The sequence below is a fragment of the Pinus tabuliformis genome, chromosome 1_2 (assembly GCF_031772625.1).
Source record: "Pinus tabuliformis cultivar Carrire ecotype Pingquan chromosome 1_2, CPIR1, whole genome shotgun sequence".
NCBI lineage: Eukaryota > Viridiplantae > Streptophyta > Pinopsida > Pinales > Pinaceae > Pinus > Pinus tabuliformis.
Window position 1 is genome coordinate 591,620,762 of NC_142298.1, and position 22,697 is coordinate 591,643,458.

The following is a 22,697-nucleotide window of genomic DNA, read 5'->3' on the forward strand; positions in this document are numbered from 1 at the left end:
GAATTGATTGTTATGTCAGTATAGGTACCGGTCTACTGAAGGCTTCTTCCCTCATGGGTTATTTTCCTCTTCAGCCGCCCAAGGTTTCGCAAATGGTCAACATGATTTCATTTATTCCTCATGAACTGACCGATCCATGGATCCCGCTGGCTCCTTTAGACCTTGACACATTCGGAGAACAGATGTCGCTGTCACCAGCTGAATTGACCTACCAAGCCATTCAATCCGCATCCACATCTCCAGTCATGTTGTTTCCTGCCTACATTACCACTTCCCTTCCCATAACCGCTCCTCCTTTAGATCTACTCAATCAACTCCTACCTACGAACGAAGCTGTTCGAGAAGTCATGAGTTTTGGAGAGCAACATTGGGACATGATGCCTCTTCAAATACTGTCCCCTAACATACCAGAAATCCTTTCCTCACCCTATACAACCATCCAAACGTTGGATGCGGAAGGAAACATGGGCGACACTTCCAAATCATTGCCCATCGATATTTCTGTCAAGACAGGCATCGTGGAAAACATCCAAATGAGAGCGGATTGCAATCCTGAGGAAATTGCGAGCTCCACCTGCCTATTTAAGGAATCCCACAATGTATTCATTAGGTCTCATGAGGAAATGCCTGACATTAATCCATCTATTATCGCACATGAGAACCAGCTTTACGACGATGAAAAACCCATTGAGTGTCATATCCATTCCCTGGAAATAACCGTTGAACCTCTGCCTAGCACTACTGCCGAAGAAAAACGCTTACTATACCTGAAACAGCTGGATAAAACCCGTCGAGATGCCGACTTGGCACTCGAGGCTCACAAGCACCGAGTACAAACCCAATTTGCGAAAGAGGTTAAGCTTTGTCCTTACCAAGAGAGCGACCTTGTGTCGGTCTTCTATCATCCAAAAGATGACCTCTTGGAGGCATGCACGCTTCAACCCATCTGACTAGGTCCCTATGTCGTAAAGAAAGTCCTCCCTACGGGGGCATATGAACTGCAGGACTGGGAAGGAGTCCCGCTCAAGGAGCCCAGAAATGGGCTCTACTTGAAAAAGTATTATGCCTAGTATTGCACTAGGCATGTACTGTGTAATTTTATGCAATTCTCATTAGAGCACTTTTTGTGATATTTTATTGCTCTTTAAAAAATATAAACATCTCCGAGTTTTCATCGTTGAGCTCGTTAAATCTATATGATGATGGTCTGAGAAACTCTTTTTTGATCTTTTTCCAGCTCATTAAACTGAAAAATACCAATGGAGCATTCTTTTTAGGCGCTTTTTTCTCGCTCTTTAAACTGAAAAAATCCCGAGCTTTGTCTTTAGGCTCGTTAAAACTTTATAAATATGACTCGAGCATTCTTTTAGGTACTTTTCTTGCTCGTTAAACTGAAAAATCCCAAGTTTTTGTTACCGGGCTCATTAAAAATATATGGAAGCAGCAAGAGCACTTTCTTTTTTGGGACCATTTCTCGCTCTTAAATTGAAAAATCCCCGAGTTTTTCTCCTCCTTCGAGCTCGTTAAATCTATGAAGAAGGAATGAGCAGTTCTTTTCCCTCTTTTTCTCGCTCACTAAACTGAAAAAGATACCCTGAGTTTTCTTCATTTAACTCATTAAAAATTTTGATGAAGGTATTGAGTTTGTCATCGCGTGACTCATTAAAAATTCACAACGAAAAACGAGTTTAGTCCATCACCTCGTACTCGTAACAAAATGAGGTCGACATCTATTGAAAATAGGTTTCTCTTTATCTGGATTCAATAGATTAACTAACGGAAAAGTAACTGATCCGGGTATACTATTAACCTTTTGTCGCACCCGGTTAACAACTATGACAAAGGGACGACCATGGAGTTGCTCTTTGCGATCTTTTAAGACTCTCTAAATATGAAAAGACCACTAAGTTGTCTAGTCTGGAATCTTTAAATTACACAGACAAGATATAGAGTCGTTCTTTTTACAATACTTTTCAGACTCTTAAAACATGAAAAAATCGACGAGTTTGCCTGTCTAGATTCATTAAACTAATCAGATAGGGTAGAGAGTTTCTCTTTTTGCGGTCCTTTTCAGACTCTTTTAATATGAAAATATCGATGATTTTACCTGTCTGGACTCATTAAATTAATCAGATGGGGAAAGTGGACAATATAACTATACTTTGTATTAGAAAGCATGTTTTGGCAGCAGTCATTCCCTTGAACATGGCACTCCCTCAAATAAACCTTCCTTTTAACGGCCTCTCAATATGAACCCTACCATCCTATGATTTTAGCCTATATACCCTGATGTAATTGCATCTTTGTATCCTAACACTCTGTAGTGTTCATGAGTCTAGTGCTATCTGGTTAAAACCATTGTCGTGCCTTCTATTGTTCAAGGGTTAACCATTTGTTTCCTCCATCAACCCATCAAACATATCCTTTCATCATGCCCTCCGTTGTTTAGACCCAAATGCTCAAAAGATTCCTAAAAAAAAAAATCATTCTTGTCCCATTTCATGTCGATTGATGTAGGACACATTATTGCCTACCTTTCGACAGGTTTCTTCCTATCGACTTCAACACTCTATCTAGGAAGATAACCCAGAAACACATTCAGTGCCTTGGTACTTGCAGACATTAGTGGCAGGTTGCCTTGTGTTTGATCAAGGGTTCTCATTATTGGCTCCTGGTTAAGCGATTCTACGGGTGTTCGACGACAAAGACATTTTTCACACTCGTTATATTGCACTGTGCATCTTGGAGACCATCACCATTATTGGTGGCCTTCCTCGCGTCCGTTAACGGTCTCCATTATTAACTGGTAATCAGAAGATTTCATGCATGTTCGACGTCAATGCATATATTCACATGTACCGATCTATGTTGTTCGGTGAAGTGGAAATAAAGACCTTGGGTAGAGGCTTGCATCATTCAGCCTTGTTTCCTCTCCCAAGCTGCAGATATTTTTTTTGGTGATAGTTGTTTTAGGATGATTCTATTATGACACTGGACCCACATTGTGCTTATTAGCAGCCAGTATCGTCATATCTCTTTGGAGAAAATCACTCTAACATAGCTACTAAGCATGGGAATGCATGACTCAGGACATGATTTTAGCATTTTTATATATGTGTGTTGTATCAGGTTTTCCTTGCCACCCGAAGCTTCTCTCTCTCTCATTTTGACAGAAAAATTACAGTTTAAGTAAAGTATTTTGGCCATTGTCACAGCCTCTGATCTCATACTTTAGGGGGCATCTGTTATACAACAAAATGACCTCCTCATCAACTCAGAGGGGAAAGACATGATGACTGAAGCAAAGACCACAATTACAGGCCTTGATTCCACACTAACGCTGGTTGTACACTAACAACCTGCTTTATAAAGCTTGTTACCAAGCCTGGAGGTGTGTTAGTGACCCTACTAAAGCATGTTGCTAGTCAGGGGACAGCATTAGTGAAACTAAGGGAAGTTCCAAGGGTCAAAGGAACAAATTGACTCACAAATATCTAGATATTTGTCCCTAAATTTACTCAAGAAAAGCAAGGAAACATCCAAAATCGACCTATTTGGAGAAATTATAATCTAAAAAAAGGAGGCAAATGGGAAAGAGTTGAAAAGCAGGGCAAGTTCATTGCTTTTGCCCTAGTGAACTCCATGAGGAACTTGGCAACCCTAACTTGATAGCTATATAAGCAATGAGAGGGTCATTTTGAAAGGGGTCAGAGCATTTGAAAGGATATCCTACTTAGTTGTTGAGCACTATCCCATATCTAAAGAAGTGAGCAAGAAGGGCGAGAGAGAGAGAGAAGTGGAAGGGGCAAAGGAAGACTGATACAACAGATGGTTGTAATCACTCTTCCGTTATTAATACAGAACTGCGATTGTGTTCCCTACTCTATGGTGTCGGTAACATAGTTCATTAAGTTGTTTAGTCGATACTTGTTTATATGAGTAGCTTAGTTGTATGCAAATATATGTTCATTGTGTATTCATATATTGGTTTTCAAGGTTGTATGTAGTGATTGTGTTTGCCTTTCCTTTGTGCAAGAATTGATTTGGAGCTGGCTTTGAGGGAGTTCTGCTTGGCTGCATTGTGATCTCCAAACAAATCTAGAAGGAGACTTGAGGTAATCCTCTTTCCATAATTTGTTAATTGATATTTGTCTATGAACATGTGTATAACTTGGTAGCATCTGCAGATAATCTTACAGTCTATCGAAGGTCTCGAGAAGGCCTTTGAGGGTAGTTTTCATTCTCCATACACCGTGCATTTTACCCCATAGCAGCATTGGTGACTCTGTTGGGGACTATACATCTTGTTTCCGGTTTACCCAGACTCTTCTCGATTCTCTCCTCCTTCGAAGAGCTCCCTATACTTCTGAAATCCCTTTTTGACCCACCAAGAATCTTGCTGCATCTTGCTTGTTTACATTAATCTCAGAATCTGATCTTGAAAGCCCTCCTTTTGACTGATTTCCCACACTAATGCAGGTTAGCAGGCTACACAGAGCTTTATAAAGCATTGTGGCTGTTCACAGGGAGCATTAGTGGGCCTACTAACTCTCTGTAGCCACTGTTACAGAGCGTTAATCTCCCAATACCTTGATTTTCAACTATGTCTGTGGACCAAAAGGGATAGGAAATCTTCTCATGGGCTGAAATAAGATCTGTAACTATATTTTGTCAGCAAAATTGGTGTCCTAGAAATTTATTTTTAGGAAAAAAGTTTGATTTTTTCTCTCTTAAAAACATTTTTCTGAAAGAAAGACTCAAAATTTTTATTCATCCTTCTATTTAACTAGTTATAAGTTGCTTCATTTTGGTTTCAAGTAGTTGCTAGGAAACATTGGAAAAGAATATTTTGGTTATGCATGTGTTTAAAGACTAAAGATGCATGGAAGAAACTATGAATATGTGAAAAATATGAATATGTAGAATACAACTTGTTTGCATCAAATTGAATTTTTTTTCAAAGCATTGTTTTGCATGATTTATTGAGTCAACAGTCTCATCACATTTCATACGTCAACTCCCCTACCGAAGGCAATAATCAAGTACACATAAAAATTACCTAAAATCAATCAGTGAGTCTTTATTTGAGCAAGCAAACATTAGTTAGGCTAGGATCTTGGGATAAGCATGTGAGTGAACTGCCCAAGGTCAAAAACCAAACTAGTGTCATTAAATGAGAGAAAAATTCCTTCTGTACTCATACTACCAAGACCACTCCAGTAAAAGTGGAGCGAAATACGAGACAACATCGGACTATAAGTGAAGGTAGCCCGCCTTCTCTTACAAATCCTTTGGGTATTCTATGTATTGGGGGTCCCTTCGGGGATTTCATAACTGAGTCGGGGACTTAGGTATCTTGCCCACCTAGCATGTTGTCTACGACTATGTCCCCCCGGTGGTGTCTATGATCTGAGGTATCTTTAGTGGCCAAACGTATAGGGACTTACACAAGGTGACTGGGATAGGATGTCCTGGTACGTAACATGGATGGATCTACTCTGTCTTCAGTTTTTGGGAGGGTGCTCATCTTCACGAGAGTACTTGGGCCATCAATCTGAGGTTTGGGCGAAGCTCTAGACTAACCGTGACCATACATCTAGCCATCCTTCTCTGTTATTCATTGAGATACTGGGTTTCGTCTCCAGTGATCGGTGCTTATCAGACAAGGTAATTTCCCTCTGTTTTTTTATTGATCCATTTAGTGTATTTTTTATATATTTTTAGGTACCTGAGTGCTATCATTTGAGACTTTAATGAATATCACGATAAAATTTATTGATAAAAATTAACGGTCACCATGGCTACATCTGGCCCTCGTCGTCACTCCAGACGATTGTTAGGACTTCCTCCACTCATTGTGGAAGATCCGCCGAGTTCCACTGAACTAGATTCCTCATCTTCAGGGGATCAATCTCCTAGATCTCACACGGGATCTGTTTGGACAACCCATGATTCAAGTTTACCGAAGGATTTCTTCCTCCCTTTAACCCTCCGCTCACGAATCCGTTGGAACTTGTCTTGGCTCCTGTGGTACCTGTACTTCCTGCTTCGGTAGTTTGAACATTTCCATCTATCTCGTCGATGACTAATGGGTTGTGGAACTTTAGGGACATTTTTGGTCCTTCACCACTTGCCCAGTCGACAGTCACCACAACACCGATAATGGAAAATCCCGTTATCCCGTTTGTCCCAGGTATAACCACTCACATGACACCCTCTACGAGTGGAACCCAATCGATGTCAACTTCCACTCCTATAGTGTCAAACTACATACCCTCGACAAGTGCCACATACAGTACTCCCTATAACACTCAATGCGGCACTATGGGCGTGGTTCCTGCTTACCAACAATATGGTGGGCCGCCAATGTACAGTTCAAACCCCCAGATTCATATACCTAGGGGGGTTCCCAATATGAACATGCCGGTAGGGAACGTAACAGTTCCCCCTCCATTTTCAGGCATGCATGGTCAGTCGCTAATTGACATGAGCATTCCCTCTATCAATCAAGGACAAATTGTTAGTTCTGCGTCAGGCGGGAATCCTCAAGGCGTTCCCAACCAATCCATGGGGGCACTCTACTCACATATTCAAATGAGTCAAGGGGGCACCGCTTATACTAGGGGCAATTTTATACCCCAGTATCAAAATCCTCATGGAAATACACTCTACAACACCATACCTCAAAGCAACTGCTACACCAGGCAACCCATGTATAATATGGGCAACCAAACGATGGGAGGAGCACAAAGCTCCTCAAGTCATCCTTCGTCAGCATGGTCCGAGTCGGGGGCACCTAACTCTCTGCCTTTCTTGGAAACATTGGATATACCCAACTTATACAAACTGATGAACGACCCCATCTATCACAACTTACAATGGCCACTGATCCCACATAAGATACCAACGGACATCCCAAAGTTCGATGGAAAACAAGGGGAGGATCCAGGCATCCATATCACCACCTACCATCTCTGGTGTGTTTCAAACTCTATGGTGGATGATAGTGTCCGGTTATGTCTTTTTCCCCGCACCCTCACTGGCAACGCAGCGAAATGGTATATTGAGTTACCACGCGCGTCAGTAAACACCTTTGACGCTTTAGCGATGGAATTCCTAAAGCACTTCCAGCTACCCATCCACTATGAGACTGGGACAGAGCTCCTCACTTCATTTCGTTAGGATACTGCCACCCACATCTCCAATCATATACATGAATGGAGACATAGGTGGAGGTTAGTCAAAGCTCCCATCCCAGACTTTCTCTTAACGGACTGGTTCTGCAAGTCCTTACTCCCGCAAATCGCTAGAGATGTCGCTCTAGGTGGTGCGGTCACAGAAGACCAATCCATACGTCGTGCCCAGCACTTAGATCTGATATATTCACAGTCTAGCACTCTTTACGACATAATCCCCAATGCCCCTGGTAACCCCAATGCTTCCGCCACTCAGCACCCCAGAGTGCACGCCGACGGGATTGTCGGTGCAACCTCTGGGGCCATTGTAAAACAACTCAGTGGTCACATTGCCAAGATGACAGTGGACCCCTCTACCAATGCGACTACTCTTCTTGCCACTACGATAAACTCTATGCAGTCTACGCAAAAATCCGGTGGCAAGAACAAGAAGAATAAGAAAAAGACCGCTCCTTCTGAAGAGCAGTCAACAAAGCAACCAAACCTAAAACAGAAGGCTGCTGCGCCTACTGACGAGGAAAAGGATAAACCCACCAGATATCCATGCAAACTCTGTGCTAAAGACCACACGACCTGGTGTTGTCCGCATCTTTAGGAATGCACCGAATACCTTACCAAAAGGGATATTGGTAAGACCCCCACTGTCCTTAGGAATGCTTTTCCCGCTCAGTAGCAGCAAGATCTTATTGCAAACCAACCGCAAACTCACAAGGGAGCAACAATGGTTCACAACATCCTTCATATGGTGAAGGATCTTCTACTGTTTACACATTTGAAACGGTAGAACTCGCCACAAGAGCCAAATCTTATGGAGCTCTTGTCGCTCCGGAAGCAGAACCTTCCTCAGGTCAAAGCCCACAGCCGCCCAAGGATTTTAATATCAAAAGGCCGGTTGAGGACCTTGTAATTCGACCCCAAAAGGGGCACTTCAATGCACAACGCAAAATACATCTGCACGTGCCGCCCAACACTACAACATTGTAGAAGATTTGGCACAAGCGTCGTCGACTATGTCGGCACTCGAAGTATTACAAACATGTCCAACACAACGGAAAGCTTTGCTTTTGGCTATTGGTGGTATCGACCCAAAGGATTCCATGCTTGCTATTTTCAACATGGACAAGTGTAAACCTCCCCTTTCTCACCAGCTTGCATTCCAGGTGCATATAACTTCGAAAGGTAAAGGTATACACAAAACTGTCATTGACGAAGGTGCTTCTACCTGCGTCATGTCGGCTTCATGTTGGCTCGCCCTGGGTTCTCCAACCCTATCCCTGCCGTTGAACTCCCTTAAAGCTTTCGACGACCACACCTTTATCCCAAAAGGATACCTAGCCAGTTTCCCCATCACTTTGTATGGGAAAACTGTAACGGTGGACATAGAAGTCGTAGACAAAAAACTCGACTATAATCTCTTGCTGGGTCACAATTGGACATATGCCATGATGGTCGTCGTATCTACTGTCTTTTGCATCATCCTATTTCCATTGGATGGAAACGTTATTACAGTAGATCAGTTGTCTTTCTACACCCCTGATTATTCACCATTACCAAGTGGCTTCGTACCCCTAGTAGGTGGTGGAATTGACTGTTATGTCAGTATAGGTACCGGTCTACTAAAGGCTTCTTCCCTCATGGGTTATTTTCCTCTTCAGCTACCCAAGGTTTCGCAAACGGTCAACATGCTTTCATTTATTCCTCATGAACTGACCGATCCATGGATCCTGCCGACTCCTTTAGACCTTGACACATTTGGAGAACAGACGTCGCTGTCACCAACTGAATTGGCCTACCAAGCCATTCAATCCACATCCGCATCTCCGGTCATGTTAGTTCCTGCCTATGTTACAACTGCCCTTCCCATAACCACTCCTCCTCTAGATCTACTCAATCAACTCCTACCTATGAACGAAGTTGTTCGAGAAATCATGAGTTTTGGAGAGCAACATTGGGACATGATGCCTCTTCAAATCCTGTCCCCTGACATACCAGAAATCGTTTCCTCACCCTATACAACCATCCAAACTTTGGATGCGGAAGGAAACATGGGCGACACTTCCAAATCATTGCCCATCGATATTTCTGTCAAGACAGGCATCGTGGAAAACATCTAGATGAGAGCGGATTGCAATCCTGAGGAAATTGCGAGCTCCACCTACCTATTTAAGGAATCCCACGATGTATTCATTGGGTCTCACGAGGAAATGCCTGGCATTAATCCGTCTACTGTTGCACATGAGATCCAGCTTTACGATGATGAAAAACCCATTGAGTGTCAGATCCTTTCCCTAGAAATAACCGTTGAACCTCTGCCTGGCACTACTGTCGAAGAAGAACACTTACTATACCTGAAATAGCTGGATAAAACCCATACAGATGCCGACTTGGCACTCAAGGCTCACAAGCACTGGGTACAAACCCAATTTGCGAAAGAGGTTAAGCTTTGTTCTTACCATGAGGGTGACCTTGTGTTCTTCTATCATCCAAAAGATGACCTCTTGGAGGCATGCACGCTTCAACCCATATGACTAGGTCCCTATGTCGTCAAGAAAGTCCTCCCCATGGGGGCATATGAACTGCAGGACCAGGAAGGAGTCCCGCTCAAGGAGCCCAGAAATGGGCTCTACCTGAAAAAGTATTATGCCTAGTATTGCACTAGGCATGTGCTGTGTAATTTTATGCAATTCTCATTAGAGCACTTTTTGTGATATTTTATTGCTCTTTAAAAAATATAAACATCTCCGAGTTTTCATCGTTGAGCTCGTTAAATCTATATGACGATGGTCTGAGAAACTCTTTTTTGATCTTTTTCCAGCTCATTAAATTGAAAAAGACCAATGGAGCATTCTTTTTAGGCGCTTTTTTCTCGCTCTTTAAACTGAAAAAATCCCGAGCTTTGTCTTTAGGCTCGTTAAAACTTTATAAATATGAACCGAGCATTCTTTTAGGTACTTTTCTCACTCGTTAAATTGAAAAATCCCGAGTTTTTTTTACCGGGCTCGTTAAAAATATACGGAAGCAGCAAGAGCACTTTCTTTTTTGGGACCATTTCTTGCTCTTAAATTGAAAAATCCCCGAGTTTTTCTCCTCCTTCGAGCTCGTTAAATCTATGAAGAAGGAATGAGAAGTTCTTTTCCCTCTTTTTCTCTCTCACTAAACTGAAAAAGATACCCTGAGTTTTCTTCATTTAACTCATTAAATTTTTTGATGAAGGTATTGATTTTGTCGTCGCGTGACTCATTAAAAATTCACAACGTAAAACGAGTTTAGTCCATCGCCTCGTACTCGTAACAAAATGAGATCGCCATCTATTGAAAATAGGTTTCTCTTTATCTGGATTCAATAGATTAACTAATGGAAAAGTAATTGATCCGGGTATACTATTAACCTTTTGTCGCACCCGCTTAACAACTATGACAAAGGGACCACCATGGAGTTGCTCTTTGCGATCTTTTAAGACTCTCTAAATATGAAAGACCACTGAGTTGTCTAGTCTGGAATCTTTAAATTACACAGAAAAGATATAGAGTCGTTCTTTTTACAATACTTTTCAGACTCTTAAAACATGAAAAAATCGACGAGTTTGCCTGTCTGGACTCATTAAACTAATCAGATAGGGCAAAGAGTTGTTGTTTTTGCGGTCCTTTTCAGACTCTTTAAATATGAAAATATTGATGAGTTTACCTATCTAGACTCATTAAATTAATCAGACGGGGAAAGTGGACAACACAACTGTACTATGTATTAGAAAGCATGTTTTGGCAGCAATCGTTCCCTTGAACATGGCACTCCCTCAGATAAACCTTCCTTTTAACGGCCTCTCAATATGAACCCTACCATACTATGAGTTTAGCCTATATACCCTGATGTAATTGCATCTTTGTGTCCTAACACTATGTAGTGTTCATGAGTCTAGTGATGTCTGGTTAAAACCATTGTCGTGCCTTCTATTGTTCAAGGGTTAACCATTTGTTTCCTCCATCAACCCATCAAACATATCCTTTCATCATGCCCTCCGTTGTTTAGACCCAAATGCTCAAAAGATTCCTCAAAAAACAAAATCATTCTTGTCCCATTTCATGTCGACTGATGTAGGACACATTATTGCCTACCTTTCGACAGGTTTCTTCCTATCGACTTCAACACTCTATCTAGGAAGATAACCTAGAAACACATTCAGTGCCTTGGTACTTGCATACATTAGTGGCAAGTTTCCTTGTGTTTGATCAAGGGTTCTCATTATTGGCTCTTGGTTAAGCTATTCTACCGGTGTTCGATGACAAAGACATTTTCACACTCGTTATATTGCACTGTGCATCTTGGAGACCATCACCATTATCGGTGGCCTTCCTCGCGTCTATTAACGGTCTCCATTATTAACTGGTAATCAGAATATTTCATGCATGTTCGACGTCAATGCATATATTCACATGTACTGATCTATGTTGTTCGGTGAAGTGGAAATAAAGACCTTGGGTAGAGGCTTGCATCATTCAGCCTTGTTTCCTCTCCCAAGCTGCGGATATTGTTTTTTGGTGATAGCTATTTTAGGATGATTCTATTATGACACTGGACCCGCATTGTGTTTATCAGCGGCCAATATCGTCATATCTCTCTGGAGAAAATCACTCTAACATAGCCACTGAGCATGGGAATGCCTGACTCAGGACATGATTTTAGCAGTTTTATATATATGTGTTGTATCAGGTTTTCCTTACCACCCGAAGCTTCTCTCTCTCATTTTGACAGAAAAATTACAGTTTAAGTAAAGTATCTTGGCCATCATCGTAGCCTCTGATCTCATACTCTAGGGGGCATCTGTTATACAACAAAATGACCTCCTCATCAACTCAAAGGGGAAAGACATGATGACTGAAGCAAAGACCACAATTACAGGCCTTGATTCCACACTAACGCTGGTTGTACACTAACAACCTGCTTTATAAAGCTTGTTACCAAGCCTGGAGGTGCGTTAGTGACCCTACTAAAGCATGTTGCTAGTCAGGGGACAGCATTAGTGAAACTAAGGGAAGTTCCAAGGGTCAAAGGAACAAATTGACTCACAAATATCTAGATATTTGTCCCTAAATTTACTCAAGAAAAGCAAGGAAACATCCAAAATCAACCTATTTGGAGAAATTCTAATCTGAAAAAAGGAGGCAAATGGGAAAGAGTTGAAAAGCAGGGCAAGTTCATTGCTTTTTCCCTAGTGAACTCCATGAGGAACTTGGCAACCCTAACTTGATTGCTATATAAGCAATGAGAGGGTCATTGTGAAAGGGGTCAGAGCATTTGAAAGGATAGCCTACTTAGCTGTTGAGAACTATCTCATATCTAAAGAAGTGAGCAAGAAGGGAGAGAGAGAGAGAGAAGCAGAAGGGGCAAAGGAAGATTGATACAATAGATGGTTGTAATCACTCTTCCGTTATTAATACAGAACTGCGATTGTGTTCCCTACTCTATGATTTCAGTAACATAGTTCATTAAGTTGTTCAGTCGATACTTGTTTATATGAGTAGCTTAGTTGTATGAAAATATATGTTCATTGTGTATTCATATATTGGTTTTCAAGGTTGTATGCAGTGATTGTGTGTGCCTTTCCTTTGTGCAGGAATTGATTTGGAGCCGGCTTTGAGGGAGTTCCGCTTGGCTGCATTGTGATCTCCAAACAAATCTATAAGGAGACTTGAGGTAATCCTCTTTCCATACTTTGTTAATTGATATTTGTATAACTTGGTAGCATCTGCAGATAATCTTACAGTCTATCGAAGGTCCCGGGAAGGCCTTTGAGGGTAGTTTTCATTCTCCATACACTGTGCATTTTACCCCATAGCACTCTTTCATAGGGATGATTCCACCACATTCTATATTTTGTTACAGGGTCGAAATTCCTCCATGGGGCTGAGATCAAGAGGCCAAAATCAGAGTTGTAAGGAGGACACAATCTAGCTTATAAAGGACCAAAAACAAAGCCACAAAGAGATTCAAAGTTTTATTCAATAAAAAGGTGAACTCTGCTCCAATATCAAATCCAAAATAAAAGCATAAACATTAAATTATCTCCTTAAAAAATGCTCCAAGGTTCATGAGATGTGAAATTTATTCACTCTTCCTCAGGTTGATTTCCTCTTATCTTTTTTTCTTGCTTAATGAGTTGGTGTCCGAATTGGAGGAGGGATGAAACTTATTTATACTATTTCAATCACTTAACTGAACCAGCGTGTTTGTAGGAGAGGGGGTCAACTTGTTCACGAAGGTTCGACTTGTTCAAGCAAGGACGACATGGACAATGGTTTTCAAACTTAGAAAAATCATTTATCTTCAACGAAGAGGAGTGAGGAGGCATGCAAATACACATTAGAAAGAGCTTAAAGTCCTCTTTAATCCTATGCACTTTTATTCTTCATCTAGACATCCCTTTGACATCAATAACAAACTATTTATCAAAAATATCCCCCTTTATTATTGATGGCATGAATTTCCCGATATGTTACTCCCCCTATCATCGTGTTATTTCCCCTATCATGATGTTTCTCCCCCCATCATATTCTCCCCATTTAACATCAATAAAAATGGGATGCAAAAGAGATGACCCCCATCTTTTGACGAATATATCCAAATGCTCCTTGAGGTAGGGGTTTTATGAATATGTCTACAATTTGTTCCTTAGTGTTGATATACTCCATCTTGACATCCTATTCTGCAACCTATTCTCACATAAAGTGGTACTTAATTGGAATATGTTTTGTTTTTTAATGCATGGCTAGATTTTTTGAAAGACTAGTAGCATTGGTGTTGTCGCAATAGATGGTGATATGTTGATTAATATTTATTTTAACATCATTCAATTATTCCTTCATCCATAGGATTTTTGTACAACAATATTTTGTTGCTATATACTCGGGTTCAGCTATGGAGAGAGACATATATGATTGTTTCTTGCTTAGACAAGATACAAAGCAATCTCCTAAGAACATATCATTCCCACTTATGCTTTTTTGATCATCAATGCTTCCTACCCAGTCTGCATTAGTATATGTTATCAAGATAATATTTTTTCTCCTAAGGTACCATAGTCCAAAATCAAGATTCCCCTTTAGATATCTGAATATCCTTTTTATTGCTTGCATGTGGGATTCCGTAGGGACTGACTAGAATCTTTCCACCATACCTATTGTTTGTATGATGTCAATCGTGAAGTTGTCAAATATAAAATACCTCTAATCATTGATTTGTAGATAGTTTCATCTATTGTAGGAGAATCATCGTCCTTACTCAGTTTGCAACATGTAATCATAGGTGTGCTTACAACAACACATTCTTCCATCCCAAATTGCATAAGCATCTCCATGAGGTATTTTGTTTGTGTTATGAACATTCCAACATTGGTTTGAGTTACTTGAAGTCCAAGAAATGAAGACAATGCTCCAATAATTGACATTTCAAATTCCTTTGACATTTCTTGGGTAAATTTGTGACTCATCTCATCATTTTTTTATGCCAAAAATCAGTTCACCCACATATACCAGTGTGATCAACATAATTTATTTGTCCATCTTATCCAATATAGCATACCAAGCTCTTGGAGCTTGTTTTAATCCATACAAGGCCTTCGTTAATTTCTAAATGAAGTATTTATTTTTTGACAAGTCAAACCCTTTTGGTTGTTCCTAGTATACTTCTTATTTCCTATCTCCATATAGAAAGGATGACTTCACATCCATTTGATAGATTTTGAATCCTTTTGAATAATCAAATGCTAAAAACATCCTTATAGCCTCTAATCTATCAACAAGAGAAAAAGTCTCTTCAAATTCAATTCCTTCAATTTGAGTGTATCCCTTACAAACCAATCTTGCCTTATTTATGATGACTTGTCCATATTCATTTATTTTGTTCTTATACACCCACTTGGTTCCTATGACATTTGTATCCTTTTGGCAACATACTAGGTCTCATGTTCCATTATTTTCAATTTGATTCATCTCTTCTTCCATTCATTTATCCAATGTGGATCCTTGCTTGAGTGAAATACTTTGGTTCAACTAGGGATTATAAGGTGATATAACTCCTTTTTGGTGTGTTTTTCATCTTTATTCGAGTTTGTATTCCTCCATCCACATCTCTAATGATTAGGTCTTCTAGATGGTGCTTTTGTACAAACTTTAAGGTTGTCTTTAATAGTGTTTGAGATGGTTCCTCCTTTTGATTTTTCAACTCCTCCTCTTCCTTTGCAATACCTTCCTCTAGATCTACAAAGATAAGGTCTTCTTCATTGGTTTGAACAACTTCTTTTTCAAGAAGAGCCACATCTATATTTACATCAATTATTTCAACTATTTTATGCAAACGATTGTTGTAACATTTGTAGGCATTGCTTCTTAATGTGTATTCAATGAAAGTTCTTTCATCAACGCGTGAATCAAATTTGCCTAGTGAATCATCATTAATCTTCGTAAAGAATTTGTTTCCAAATATTTTGAAGTGTTTCACAGAGGCAGACCCTCTTTTACATAGTTCATACGGAGTATTATCATGTTTTACTCAAAGTTGAGCTATGTTCATAATACAGATTTTTCCCCAACTGCCTCCCTCCATAATTTAGCTTGTAAATCAACTTCCAACAAAATTGTTCTTTCAGTCTCTTGTATAGATCTATTCTTTCTACTAATCCATTTTTCTTTGGATTCCTAGCAATAGGAAGTTCCCTTTTGATTCCATATTTTTCATAGAATTCATTGAATTCTCCTTAGGTAAATTCTCCACCTCTATCAATTCTTAAACCATTAGGGGAGTTTTGAGGTCTAAAATGGGCCTCCTAAAGAAATTATAAAATAATAGTGGAAATAATAAAATAAGATTAGATGACATCATCAAATTTTAGAGGGAAAAAAGAAAAAAACTATTTTTTTCAACTCATATCTTCATCTTATCTCACTATGGGTTTACTCAAATTTCGAGCAGAAACACTTGTTGGATGCATAATTTTATTCCTCATCCAAAGAGTACCCATAGTGCATGCTTTTGATGGACTTGCTACAGGAAAAATGAGAAATACATGAAAAACATGATTGCAATCACGTGTTTTCATGTATTTCTCATTTTTTGTGTAGCAGGGTCCATTGAAAGTATGCAACATGGGTACTCTTTGGATGAGGAATTAAATTTTGCATCCAATGAGTGCTCCCACTTGAAATTTGAGCAAAACCTTAGGGAGATAAGTTGAAAATACGAGTTGAAAAAGTGGTTTTATTATTTTATTATTTTTTTATCTTTTTACTTTTTTACTCCAAAAATGGTGAATCATCCCCCATGGTTGACATCATCATCTTGAATCCTATTGGTTCTTATAAAGTTTATTTTGTTTGTACATTTTTCTTAGGAGGCCCATTTTAGACCTCAAAAATACCCTAATACGGTTTGATCTTCAACTCACTTTCATTTTCAATTGTTGCTTTGAAAGTTTTAAAACAATCTAGTTCTTCTAATTTATATCTTATGAAAATACCCACATCATTATAGTATAATCATATATAAATAAAATAAAGTACCTTTCTCTTTTGTAGAGTTAGAGTTCTGGTTGGACCGCACATATCTACATGAATGATTTCCATAGGCTTTGATGTCAAATATTCCTTTGATTTAAAGTTGGTCCTAGTTTGGTTTCCATGTTGACATGGTGCACAAATAACATTTGTTGGCTTTAATATTCTAGGGATATCTCTCACTGCTTTAATTATGCTAATCTTCACCAAGTTATCAAAGCTTAGGTGTCTCAAACTCTTTTGCCACATCCAACTTTCATTTTCTTGACTCGTGTAACATCTCTCTTCTTGAATTTATCTATTATTCCTACTCCTCTTCTTACTAGTTTTCCTGAAGATGATATCCTTATCTCACAGTCCTTGGAATGAAATATGAGATCATGTCCTTGATCACATAGTTGGTTGATGCTCAGAAAATTATGATTGAGCCCTTCAACTTATAAAGCATTCTATGCTTTCCCCTTGCCATCGATGAGACTCATTATGCCTTTACCAACCATTTTGGAAGAACCATTGTCTCCAAAGGTCACATTTCCATGTGCTTAGTGAGATGATTTTTTTCTGGTAACCTATCATGTGCCTAGAACATCCACTATCTACAAACCATTGATTTTCCTTTTTTTAGCACACAAAGCCAAACTACATTTCTCAAAGTTAGATTCTCCAGTCTTTCTTATCCAAACTTTCTCTTTGGATCTACTCGACAATTTTGTGCTTCATGGCCTAGATTATTGGATTTGTAATATTCTAAACTATACTTTGAAAGTGGAGTAAATGAATTATAAGTCCTAATTGGGTCTTCCCTCTTTATGTCAACAATCTTGTCTTGGTGATTTACCCTATATGTCTTGTAATGTTTTTCTTGATTACCGAAATTTTTACAATAGAAACAATTTCCATGAAAAATAGTTTGATACCTATTAGTATAATTTTGCATTGATGAGATATTCCTTTTGGGGAGGGACCATTTCTCATTCCTTGGTTGAAACTTGTTTCCTACAGAATTATCATGATGAGATCCTTTAAGAATATCAACAAAATTTCTAGGTTTTTTCTTCATGATGGAAATTGGTATATTCCTTTGAATTTGAAGATTCACCTGTATAGCCAAGTCCATATTTGTCATGTGGCGGTCTTTGGGAGCTGAGAATAATATCCAAGGTTTGAGAACTCCTCAAATTCTTGTTGGATTTGTCCAACTCCCTTTTTAAAGATACTCCAGCTTCCAATTTTTCACAAATTTCTTCCTTTTCCTTTGTTTTATTATTTAAGGCTTCTTCTATCCTTTTAGCTTCTTCTTTCTCGGTTTTGAGAGATATGATGTCCTGAGATAACCTTCAATTCTTTTTCTTTAGTCTCTCATTTTCGTCTATGGCACTAATCAATAGTTCATCTATATTTGATTTTGCCTCTTTTGGAATTTCATCTTCTTCTTTTTAACTATCTATTTCTTTGTTAAGGCCATGAACAATACTTCTTTGCTTCCAACATATTCTTCTTCTTCATCAAAATCATCATTATCTTGCTTGGAGAAGAAATTGTTTTTTCTTGAGCCTCTCTTCTTGAAATTTCTTTTCTTAGGTTCATCTTCATCATCATCATCGTCGTCGTTGTCTTTAAAGGGACATTTGGTTGTATAATATCTTATTTTACCACATATAAAAGAAAATGAGAGGTAACTCGCCTTTGAGTTTGGATCCTTTCTTCAGCTTCTTGACAAATTGTGTCATTTCAGTATCATAATCATCATTGTTGCAATCATAGTTCTTCCCTTTCTTGATGACTTTGATGCCTTGAATGCAGCTTCCTCGTGATTTGCATTTCCTGAAATCACCTCATATGTTGTTAGGATTCCATGAAGCTCATTCATTGATAGAAAGTCCAAATATTTTAGTTCTTCTATGGCACAAACTTTGTCATCAAAATGAAATGGAATGGATCTCAAGAAATTTTGGACAATCATCTTTTCATTGACTTTTTCGCCTAGTCCAGTGAGCAAGTTGACTACCTCATCTACTCGGATAAAGTAAGCAAAGATATCTTATTCATCATTCACCTGGATGCTTTCAAACTACATTCTAAAGGTTTGAAGCATCTCCTTCATAAATATTGGTGAGCTTGTCCCACATATATTTATCTTTTTCAATACCCATAACTTCGATGAATTCTGAATCTGACAAACCACTCGCTATACAAATTCAAAGCCTCGGAATTTTCCGTATGTGTTTTCTTCCTGTCCAGGTCTGTTGGTAGAGGAGATGGGATTTTGTATCCATCTGTGACAAATTACCAGACCTCAACTCCAAGAGACATTTAGTACTTCATTCTGACCTTCCAAAAGGAAAAAATGGTTCCATCAAATTGGGGGACTTTAGCATCTTTATTGCCCATTGTGATTCAAAAATCCTTCTTCTAGCTGTTAGGCTAATCTTGAAGAAGTTGGATCTAATTCCAATTGTGGAAAATACTAAGAGGGGGGTGAATCAATATTTCTTTCAATTGTTATATTAGTCCAGTTAATAATTTTATCGCAAGTTAAACCAAAACACATGAAATAGGACAAAAAATAATTTTATTGATGAAGACAATGAAGACTTTAATCCTCTTTTACAAAAATTCAAGCTCCAACTTGTACAACAAAATTTCTAACTTCTTCAAGGCTCCAACCTTGAATGAGGATTCCAATCCTCAAACACAAATCCAAGCACCAACCTGGCCTTAATGAGGACACCAATCCTCTTATGCTTCAACCTAAACAAATACTTCAAATCAAATTCTCCAAGATGTTTTCAAAAATGTTTCCAAATTCTGTTCCAAATACACTTCCAATGTTGCTCAATAAAGTCTTCAAGATCTTCTTCAAGGTTGTTACAAATGGTCTTTGTGATATTCCAAAGGGTTCTTCAAAGTCTAGTTCAAATTTGTTCCAAAAAAAAATATGCTCCAAACAAGGCTTCAATAATGCTCCAAAACCTGCTTCGTAAATGTCTTCAATAAGGCTTAAGGGATATCTTCAAAAAATCTCCAAGTATGCTGGACCAATATGTTGCTATAAATGTCTTCAAAATTGCTTCAAAAATTCTTCTTATAGGCTCTTCAAATTCTGACCAAAAATATTGAATCAAGTTGGTCCAAAAGACTATTGAAAATGCTTTAAGTCTTGCTTCAAATTCTGCGTTAAGGTCTCCACAATCTACTTCAAACTTGGTCTCAAATTTAGCTCAAAGAGTCACCACAAGTATGAACTTAGTCATAAAAGGGAGGGGTTGAGTTATGTCTTCTTCACAGGCTGATATTTGCTACATTACAAGCTCTGTCACAGGGCCAAGTTTCTACCATAGTATGAGCTCTATCATAGGACCGAGTTTGCCACAGTCTAAGCTCTATCATAGGGACAAGTTTACCACAGTCTGAGCTATGTCACAAGGACGAGTCTACCATAGTCTGTTTTCTGTTATGGGGCTTAAATTCCTCCACAAGCTCGAGATCAAGAGGTCGAAATCAAAGTTTTAAGGAGACAACAATATGACTTATTAAGGACCAAAAACAAAGCCACAAAGAGATCTGAAATTTTCTTCAATAATGAGGTGAACTCTACTCCAATATCAGATCTAATACAATACCATAAACACTAATTTAGCTCCAAAAATTCTCTAAGGTTCATGAGATGTGAACCTTCTTCACTCTTTCTCGAGATGATCTTCTTCTTTCTTACTTAACGATTTGGTGTCCAAATTGGAGGAGGGATGGCATTTATTTATACTAGTTCAATCACCTAACTGAACTAACATGTATGTAGGATAGGGGGTCGACTTGTCTAGGCAGGGCGGACTTGGACAATGGTGTTCCAAATTAGAAAAGTCATCTATCATCAACGAAGAGGAGTTAGGAGGCATGAAAATACTCATTAGAAAGGGCTTAAACTCCTCTTTAAGCTTATGCACTTTTCTTCACATCCCTTTGACATCATTACCAAATTGATTCTCAACAAAGTCAACATATAGTTGCAATATTAAAGTCTCATATGCAATGGTTTACAAAGTTTGGTGGGCATCATTTACAAATTAGCCTTGATGGTCTCCCCTAATGTACCCAAGTCGAGCTTGCATCCACACTTGGCATGCAAGGTCCTCCTTTTGCTGCCTAGTGTAGGGTTTGATCTTGGTTGGGTTTTGATTGATTAAATGGCCGATAAGAATGCATTCAATTCACCTCATGTCAAGGCCGTTATTCTTCCTTCTCTAGATCAAATTGCTCTATCAACAAGGATTTTGAAGCCGAATTAACATGGAAATCCAGTCCTGCATTCAATAGTGATAGGTAAGAAATGCAGAAGTCATGATGGCATCCTCAGTCTCATCAACAGGCCCCCTAGGACTATGTTCGATGGTGAAGTGTATATTTCATCCTCCGGACCCTGAATTATGCAAGGTTTGGTGCCAAAAGTGTAGTGGTTAAAAAAAGCCAACATCTACAAGCAAGTGTTGATGTTGAGCAAGTTCGCTATGGAGAATCATTGGGCTCCTCTTTCCATGGCATTGCATCCACCGACGTCAACAAATTATGGACAGGGTTCTTGAGGCTATAGAATGCATGTAGCTAGCCTTCAAGCAGAACCATGAGGCTCAAGAAAAATCTCACAAATCCCTCCAACTATTAACCAACTCCAAGCTAGAATTGACGTAGATTAAAATCGATCATCTGCAATGTGAACTTAGGACTGAGATGACAGCCATTCTCTACAAAATAGTGAAGATGGAGGACCTATTCATCACAGGATTGCAGCTAGCTCCAACAGAGGTTGAATCTGATGAAGACGCAACACTGAAAAGAGGAAAGAGGGTTCAAGATCTAGAGCAACAAAAGTGACCTTCGAGCCTCGAAATAAGCAAATCCTACTATTGCCCTGAATCACTAAATCCAATCGCAACCTCGAATAAGAGAATCCCACCGTTGTCCTGAACTTCAAGTTTTGCCACCCGAGCGCCCAACGTTGATAACTTAGATCGAATTTCAACTTTGAATTGCTCCAACTGACCCTGTTGGAGCTCATGTTTTGTATTCATCAGCAATTCATATGACTCGAGCTCTTGCTCCGCCACTTCTCACCTGTAATAACCATGTCTTCCTGGCAGCGGCTAACCAGCCTGCCGTAGGGCATTAAATGCCCGGGGAGATGCAGGCTGGATAGCCCGATAACATGCAAGCACCCATTTTTATTTAATGCCCAGTCTCCTCGCTCGCGTGTTATCGGGTTATCCAGCCTGCATCTCCCCGGGCATTTAATGCCCTATGGCAGGCTGGTTAGCCGCTTCCTGTCTTCCTTACCTGTAATAACCAATAATCGTTGTCTTATTGGTATTAATAAATTGGTATTTGTCTTACACATACCAATTTATTAATGAGATGTGACACCTTTTGGCAGTTTTCCAAAAGCATTTTATAAAATCCATGTCATCTTTCATAGGTCTAATTTTTATTTTGTAGAGAAATAGAATATTTGAAAAATAGAAAAAGGTGAATTAGAATTATTTAGGTCACTTATTTAATAGTGTTTGGTAAATTCAAAGTAAATTTGACCCAGGGTTTGGTCGTATAGTTTTACTTCGACATTTTATGTCAATAGGAGGATTATCTATGTTATTTTTTAGAATTGGTTGAATATAAGTATTTAAGTTTTATTAATTTTTCTTTAAGTCTTACTCATTATTACTTGTAATTATTCTCATTTTTATTTATTAGAGATTGAATGATAAGTAAAAAAAAAATTGGTAAAAATCACATTAGAGTTTTCGACGTGTTTCGAACCATCGAGTGTGGTGCATAACAAGATGAAGAACAAAAGCTTGGCATCAAGTTAAATAGATGAAGAGAAAAAAAAATAGTACTAAATAAATAATATTACTAATAAATAATATTTTCATATAAAGAAAATGGTTAGATTTGACTAAAGAAA

The 22,697-nt window shown here is 38.9% G+C and overlaps 1 protein-coding gene across 1 annotated transcript in view; it reads left to right on the forward strand.

Moving 5' to 3' along the window:
- Positions 1–464: 464 nt before the first annotated feature.
- Positions 465–22,697, forward strand: part of LOC149207040 (zinc finger CCCH domain-containing protein 18-like) — a 55,524-nt gene continuing 33,291 nt past the window's right edge. The window contains exon 1 of the mRNA XM_089397898.1: positions 465–854. Coding sequence (XP_089254024.1) covers positions 465–854 — 390 coding nt within the window. The remainder of the gene's footprint in view (positions 855–22,697) is intronic.